The sequence below is a fragment of the Macaca mulatta genome, chromosome Y (genome assembly GCF_049350105.2).
Source record: "Macaca mulatta isolate MMU2019108-1 chromosome Y, T2T-MMU8v2.0, whole genome shotgun sequence".
NCBI lineage: Eukaryota > Metazoa > Chordata > Mammalia > Primates > Cercopithecidae > Macaca > Macaca mulatta.
Window position 1 is genome coordinate 1041550 of NC_133427.1, and position 8451 is coordinate 1050000.

The following is an 8451-nucleotide window of genomic DNA, read 5'->3' on the forward strand; positions in this document are numbered from 1 at the left end:
AGACGTGTGTGCAGGTGTGTGTGCATACAGATGTGTGTGTGTAGCTGTGTGCTAATGTGTTTGTACAGATGTGTAGATGTGTGTGTAGCTGTGTGTACCTGCTGTGCACTGTGTGCAACTGTGTGGGGATGTGTGTGTGCACGTCTATGCAAACATGCATGTACATGCAGGATTGTGTGCAGAAGTGTGTGCAGATGTGTATGCAGACATGCATGTGTGTGCAGGTGTGTGTGTAGCTATGTGTATGCACATGTGCACTGTGTGCAACTGTGTGGGGATGTGTGTGTGCACGTCTATGCAAACATGCATGTACATGCAGGATTGTGTGCAGAAGTGTGTGCAGATGTGTATGCAGACATGCATGTGTGTGCAGGTGTGTGTGTAACTGTGTGTACGCACATGTGCACTGCATGCAGGTGTGTGGGGATGTGTGTGTGCACGTCTGTGTGCAGACCTGCATGTGCATATGTGTGTGAGGGTGTGTGGGGATGTGTGTGTGCACGTCTGTGTGTGCAAATGTGTGTGCAGACATGCATGTGTGTACAGGTGTGTGTGCAGGTGTGTGCGTAACTGTGTGTACGCACATGTGCACTGCATGCAGGTGTGTGGGGATGTGTGTGTGCACGTCTGTGTGCAGACCTGCATGTGCATGCAGGTGTGTGTGCAGATGTGTGTGAGGGTGTGTAGGGATGTGTGTGCATGCACGTCTGTGTGTGCAGATGTGTGTGCAGACATGCATGTGTGTGCAGGTGTGTGTGCAGGTGTGTGTGTAACTGTGTGTACGCACATGTGCACTGCATGCAGGTGTGTGGGGATGTGTGTGTGCACGTCTGTGTGTGCAGATGTGTGTGTGTCTGTGTGCACAGATGTGTGTGCAGACATGCATGTGTGTGCAGTTGTGTGTGTGCAGGAGTGTGTCTGTGCGCGCAGATGTGTGTGGGACTCACACCTGAGCTGTTCGACGGGGCCACTCTTTGGAGACGAGGTCAGGAGCCAATGAACTCACGGAGTAATTGCAAGTTTCCCAATCCTATGAATGAGGAAGCGGAGGAGGGAGGGGCAGGGAGGGCATGAGGAGACACAGAACAGCTCTGAAGGGAGCTACCCAGACGCGGGAGTGTCCGAGAGAAAAGCAAGTGAAAGGAAAGGAAGCGGATGCCGCGGGGTAAGCCGAGTTCTCTCATTCTGTGGTCTTTGAACATGTCGAGTCACCAGGGTGTTTCTCCTGTGTCTGTCGATCTGAAAGAAAGAGACGGAGCCACAACCTAAGATTTCAAAGGTTGACTCGAGCCAAACGGGGGACAGGGGCCCGGAAGAACGAGAGACCCAAGGACACTCGGGATCTGAGTTGTATTCTGCCTTTATTATAAGCAGGTTTTTAAAGGCCAAAAAAAAAAAAAAAAAAGAGGGAGGTGGTGTTGGGGGACAGGGAGGAGGTTTCTGTGAAACTGTGTGCTGGGAATTCTTGTTGGTTTACAGAAAAAAAAACAATTGATTAATGACTGGCTATACATTGCTAAGCTCCAGGGAGTCAGGGTGTAGTGAGTACGGAATTATTACATTCATTGATAGCTATTTGTGGCATCCGGAAGCCGTCTCAAGAGATAAACATGGCCAGGCACAGTGGCTCATGCCTGTCATCCCAGCACTTTGGGAGGCTGAGGCGGGTGGATCACCTGAGGTCAGGAGTTCGACACCAGCCTGGTCAACATGGAGAAACCCCATCTCTACTAAAAATACAAAATTAGCCGGGCGTGTTGGTGGGCACCTGTCATCCCAGCTACTCGGGAGGCTGAGGCGGGAGAATCATTTGAACCCAGGAGGCAGATCTTGCAGTGAGCTGAGATTGCACCACTGCACTCCAGCCTGGGCGACAAGAGCGAGACTCTGTCTAGAAAAAAAAAAAAAAAGAGAGAGATGAAAAGAGATTAACATAGAGCTGAAAGCGGGAGGGGAGTGTGATGGTGTTACTGGTTACTAGAATGGGGTCCTGATCCATACTCCAAGAGACGGTTCTTTGATCTTGCACCAGAAACAATTTGAGGCAGGTTCACATTGCAAAGTGAAAGCAAAGCTTATAAAGATAGTAAAGGGGGGCCGGGTGTGGTGGCTCACGCCTGTCATCCCAGCACTTTGGGAGGCTGAGGCGGGCAGATCATCCGAAATCAGGAGTTCGAGACCAGCCTGGCCAACACGGCGAAACCACATCTTTATTAAAAATACAAAAAATTAGCCGGGCGTGGCAGTGGGTGCCTGTAATCCCAGCTACTCGGGAGGCTGAGGCAGGAGAATCGCTTGAACCCGGGAGGCGGAGGTTGCAGTGAGCCGAGATCGTGCCACTGCACTCCAGCCTGGGCGACAGAGCAAAACTCCGTCTCAAAAAAAAAAAAGATAACTAAAGAAAAAAATCACAGGGAGATATGCTCCGCTACAAGGGTTTCTGATAAAGGGTTCATCTTTGTCATGTCTATCTTTTGCAATAACCAATATTATCTTTTTTTTTTTTTTTTTTTTTTTTTTTGAGGCCGTCTGGCTCTGTCACCCAGGCTGGAGGGCAGTGGTGCAATCACAGCTCACTGCTGTCTCGAATTCCTGGGCTCAAGCGATCCTCCCATCTCCGCCTCCCGAATAGCTGGGACAAAGGCAATGCCACCATTCCTGACAGATATTTGTATTTTTGTAGGGACGAGGGTTTCACTGTGTTTCCCAGGCTGGTCTTGAACTCCTAGACCCAATCCGTCCTCCTGCCTCAGCCTCCTAAAGGGGTGGGATGACTGGCGTGGGCCACCGCGCCTGGCCCAATATCATTATCATTTTTAAAGCGAAACGTATTCTTAAACTAGGAAGGCTTTTGTTCTGAAGATATCAAGACATCAGGAATTTCCTGTGTCTGTTCAGTCCTGGGTCTATTTAGTAAACAGTACTCATCTATTCACATGTCTTGTGTCGGGGAATGGCTGACCTCCGGGGAATGCCGCCCAGCCTGTCCCAGCCGCCTTTTTCCCAGCCCCCATTCAAGATGAAATCCTTCTAAGCCGGTAGGATGTGATCCCAGCACTCTGGGAGGCCGAGGCGGGTGGATCACCTGAGGTCGGGAGTTCGAGACCAGCCTGGCCAATATGGTGAAACCCCATGTCTACTAAAAATACCCAAAATTACCTGGGTGTGGTGGCAGGTGCCTGTAATCCCAGCTACTCGGGAGGCTGAGGCTGGAGAATCACTTGAACCCGGGAGGCGGAGGTTGCAGTGAGCCGAGATTGCGCCACTGCACTCCAGCCTAGGCGACAGAGCGAGACTCCATCTCAAAATAAATAAATAAATAAACATTTGAGGCTAGGCATGGTGGCCCACGCCTGTAATCCCAAAATTGTGGAAGGCTGAGGTAAGAGGATTGCTTGAGACCAGGAATTCCAGACCAGCCTGGGCAACATAGTAAGATCCCCCGCCCCGCGTGTATAAAAAGATTAAATTATTACACATTTTAAAAAGACAGAAATGAAGCATCTTAGATACCACCGAGATTGGGGTGGTAAGAATCTGGATTTGGACAGCTTGTTGGGTGTTTTATAGGTGTGCTAAATCAGATTTCACGCTTCTTGTTGAGACAGAATCTCGCTGTGTCGCCCAGGCTGGAGTGCAGTGGTGCAATCTCGGCTCACTGCAACCTCCGCCTCCCGGGTTCAAGTGATTCTCCTGCCTCAGCCTCCTGAGTAGCTGGGACTACACGCACCTGCCACCATGCCCGGCTAATTTTTGTATTTTTAGTAGAGACGGGGTTTCTCCATGTTGGCCAGGCTGGTCTTGAACTCCTGACCTCAGGTGATCCGCCTGCCTCGGCCTCCCAAAGTGCTGGGATTATAGGCGTGAGCCACTGTGCCCGGCTTCTTCTTCTCTGTCTTTTCTTTTCTTTATTTCTTTCCTTTTTTTTTTTTTTTTTCTGTGAGATGGAATCTCACTCTGTCGCCCAGACTGGAGTGCAGTGGCCCAATGTCACCTGACCACAGTCTCCGCCTCCCAGGGTCAAGCAATTCTCCTGCCTCAGCCTCCCGAGTAGCTGAGATTACAGGCGCCCACCACTACTGCCTGGCTAATTTTTGTATTTTTAGTAGAGACGACATTTCACCATGTTGGCCAGGCTGGTCTTGAACTCCTGACCTCAAGTGATCCACATGCCTCAGCCTCCCACAGTGCTGGGATTACAGGGGTGAGCCACCGCACTGGGCCTCTGACTTTTTTTTTTTTTTTTTATGTTGCCCAAATTCGTATCTAAGGGGTCTGGCTGGGGAGGCATGCCCTACAGACCATAAATTCTCATCAAATGGGATTTATTTTACCCTATATATTATATATATATAAATATACCACAATATATCTATATATTGTGACTTACCTTCCAACCCCACTCTGGCAAACATTACAAGACAAAGAGAAAAAACAACATATTTTTCCCCAAAACATGTTTCTTACTCGTATTTCTTTTATTTTTTTTTCTTTTGAGACAGTCTCATTCTGTTTTCAAGGCTGGAGTGCAGTGGTGCCGTCTTGGCTCCCTGCAACCTCCGTCTTCCAGGTTCAAGAAGTTCTTCTGCCTCAGCCTTCCAAACAGCTGGGTTAATAGGCATGAGCCATCGTGCCCAGATAATGTTTATTATTATTATTATTATTATTATTATTATTGTTATTATTATTTAGTAGAGATGGGATTTCACCGTGATGGCCAGGCTGGTCTCGCACTCCTGACCTCAGGTGATCCACCTGCCTCAACCTCCCAAAGTGCTGGGATTAGGGGCATGAGCCACCGTGCCCAGCCTTCTTTGCCATATTTTGGAATGACCCCCCAAAGCTGTCCTTTGTTAGAGAAAATTTGCATCTGTAAAGAATCTCTGCTGGGGGTGGTGGCTCACGCCTGTAATCCCAGCAGGCCGAGGCTAGCGGGCTACCTGAGGTCAGGCGTTCGAGACCAGCCTGGCCAACATGGTGAAAACCCGTCTCTAGTAAAAACACAAAAAATACAAAAAATTAGCTGGACGTGGTGGCATGCGCCTGTAATCCCAGCTACTCAGGAGGCTGAGGAAGGAGAATCGCTTGAACTCAGGAAAAAAAGGTTGCAGTGAGCTGAGATCATGCCATCTTGTCAGAGTGAATCTGTGTATAAATAATAATAATAATAATAATCTGTATTAACATAGCTGGACACAGCTGGATCTTTTTCTTCCAGACCCTCCCAAGCCTTAAGAGATTAACTAAGATCTGAATATAAAACATTTGTCAGCCTGGCGCAGTGGCTCACGCCTGTAATCCCAGCACTTTGGGAGGCTGAGGCGGGTGGAGTCACCTGAGGTCAGGAGTTCGAGACCAGCCTCTCCAACATGGTGTAACCCTGTCTCTACTAAAAATACAAAATTAGCTGGGTGCAGTGGTGGGTGCATGTCTTCCCAGCTACTTGGGAGGCTGAGGCAGGAGAATGGCTTGAACCTGGGTGGCGGAAGTTGCAATGAGCCAAGATTGTGCCACTGCACTCCAGCCTGGGCGACAGTCCAAGACTCTATCTCCAAAAAAAAAAAAAAAAAAAAAAAAAAAGGAAAAAAGATCTTGGTCTTTTTTTCTATAACAGATAATGAGATAACAGGAAAAAACAAACAAACAAGCAAACAAAAAAACAAGAACAATTGTTCTCCTTGGAAGGTCCGTCCTATTGTTATGGAGGTAGGAGAAAATGTCTTCCAGAGGTTGTTGATATCAAAGGGGTTTTTTTTGTTGTGTTGTTTTGCTCTTGTTTGTTTGTTTGTTTTGAGATGGAGTCTTGCTCTGTCACCAGGCTGGTGTGCAGTGGTGCGATCTCGGCTCACTGCAACCTCCGCCTCCCGGGTTCAAGCGATTCTCCTGCCTCAGTCTCCCGAGTAGCTGGGAGTACAGGCACCTGCCACCACGCCCGGCTAATTTTTGTATTTTTAGTAGAGATGGGGTTTCACCGTGTTGGCCAGGATAGTCTAGATCTCCTGACCTCAGGTGATCCACCCGCCCGGGTCTCCCAAAGTGATGGGATTACAGGCGTGAGCCACTGTGCCCGGGACCAAAGGGTTTTTAATTAAAAATCCTCATTATACCACGGAGCCCTGTTTTGGGGTAAAATATCATGATTTCCCTCACTCTCCATCATTCTTGCTTTGAATCCGAGAAGGAAGCGAGGCAGACTCTATTTTAGGATCAACCGAAAATTTCCAGAAAGGGGAAAGAAAACCCATTCTGTAAACACAAAAAAGAAGAAGAGAAAAAAAAGGATAAGCAGTACATATCAAACGTAAAAATATTGCATAATTTTCCATGAGCGCAAAACGTCCTGTCAAACCAAAAAAAAAAAAAAAAAAAAGGCGTATCAGAGACAGGTCTCAGTCCATTTAGAGAGTTTATTTTGCTGAGGTTAAGGACGTGGGCCTATGGCAGAGCCTCAGGAATTCGTGATGACAGGTGCTTAGGGCACAACTTGCTTTCGTACTTTTTTGGGGGGGTGATCCAGTCTTGCTCTGTCACCCCGGCTGCAGTGCAATGGCGCAATCTCGGCTCACTACAACCTCCACCTCCCGGGTTCAAGCGATTCTCCTGCCTCCTGCCTCAGCCTCCAGAGTAGCTGGGATTACAGGTACCCGTCACCACACCTGGCTACTTTTTGTATTTTTAGCAGAGACAGGGTTTCACCATGTTGGCCAGGCTGGTCTCGAACTCCTGACTTTAAGTGATCCACCAGCCTCGGCCTCCCAAAATGCTGGGATTATAGGCGTGAGCCACCGCGCCCGGCCCTGGTATGTAATTTTAAAAATCTTTGTAGTACCTTATTTACGAATAAAACGGGAGGCAGGTTTGCCTGAGCCAGTTTCCAGTATGACCTTTCCCTTGCCTTGTTGATGTTGGGGTCCTGAGATTTATTTACCTTTCACAGTTTACAGCAAGAAAAGCCGTGGAGACAGCCGATTCGAGAAGCGGAGATGCTTGCGTAGAACCCTGTACGTGCTTCCTTTGGGCTGTCGGTAATGTGGTTGGGGATTTTTTTTTTTTAAGTGAAGTCTAAAGAACTGAAATGTTTGGCTCCGTAATGATGAACCAGGATAGAAGTGAGAACTCAGGGCAGAAGAATCTGAATGAGGAACTGTCTGACCTATGACAAATTTAACATGTCAGCGCACATCCTCCTGACAGTGCACATCCTCCTGACAGCGCACATCCCCCTGAAGCAGCGGGACAGGGGTCTCCAGGCAGAAGAGACACATGAACCTGTCAAAAAAAAAAAAAAGAGAGAGAGAGAGACGGCAGGGCACGGTGGCTCACGCCTGTCATCCCAGCACTTTGGGAGGCTGAGTTGGGGGGATCATGAGGTCAGGAGTTCGAGACCAGCCTGGCCAACATGGTGAAACCCCGTCTCTGCTAAAAATACAAAAATTAGCTGGGTGTAGTGGCGCGTGCCTCTCGTCCCAGCTACTCGGGAGGCCGAGGCAGGAGAATCGCTTGAACCCTGGAGGCGGAGGTCGCAGTGAGCCGAGATCGAGCCACTGCACTCCAGCCTGGGCAACAAGACCGACAGTCCGTCTCAAAAGAATTAAAAAAAAAAAAAAAAAAAAAAAAAACCAGCCAAATACTGCAAAATATTTAAAGACGTTTATTCTGAGCCAAATATGAGTGACCAAGTCCTGGGGAAAATAGTCTGAAGAGATCCTGAGAACACGTATCCAAGCTGGTTGGGCTGCAGCTTGGTTTTATACGTTTTTGTTTGTTTGTTTGTTTACTTATTTTACTTTTTATTTTATTTTATTTTTTTGAGAAGAAGCCTCGCTCAAGCTGTTAGGCTGGAGTGCAGTGGCGTGATCTCAGCTCACTGCAACCTCCGCCTCCCGGTTCAAGCAATTCTCCTGCCTCAGCCTCCCGAGTAGCTGGGACTACAGGCGCCCGCCACCACGCCTGGCTAATTTTTGTATTTTTAGTAGTGACAATGTTTCACCATATTGGCTAGGATGGTCTCAAACTCGTGACCTCATGTGATCTGCTCACCTCGGCCTCCCAAAGTGCTGGAATTACAGGCGTGAGCCACCGTATCCGGTTATTTTATTTTATTAGTTTTATTTGTTGAGACAGAGCCTCACTCTGTCGCCCAGGCTGGAGTGCAGTGGAGCGATCTCAACTCACTGCAACCTCTGCCTCCGGAGTTGAAGCAATTCTCCTGCCTCAGCCTCCCAAGTAGCTGGGATTACAGAGGTATGCCACCACACCTGGCTAAATTTTGTTTGTCTGTTTTTGTTTTTCAGTGGACACGGGGTTTCACCATGTTGGCCAGGCTGGTCTCGAACTCTTGACCTCACATGATCTGCCTGCCTCAGCCTCCAAAAGTACTGAGATTACAGCTGTGAGCCACCACACCCAGCCAGTAGCTTGGTTTTATGTTTTGTTTGTTTGTTTTGGTTT

At 48.4% G+C, this 8451-nt stretch overlaps 1 protein-coding gene across 3 annotated transcripts in view; it reads left to right on the forward strand.

Annotated features, from left to right (window-relative positions):
• Window positions 1-1053: 1053 nt before the first annotated feature.
• The window catches only part of LOC144338872 (granulocyte-macrophage colony-stimulating factor receptor subunit alpha), a 43538-nt gene continuing 36140 nt past the window's right edge, over window positions 1054-8451 (forward strand). Inside the window, exons 1-2 of one of the 3 annotated variants that reach the window (XM_077989786.1) lie at window positions 1054-1165; window positions 6938-7001. In XM_077989786.1, the coding sequence (XP_077845912.1) occupies window positions 1156-1165; window positions 6938-7001 (74 nt within the window). In that variant the 5' untranslated portion in view covers window positions 1054-1155. The remainder of the gene's footprint in view (window positions 1166-6937; window positions 7002-8451) is intronic. The other 2 variants (XM_077989788.1, XM_077989787.1) reach the window with 2 other exon arrangements.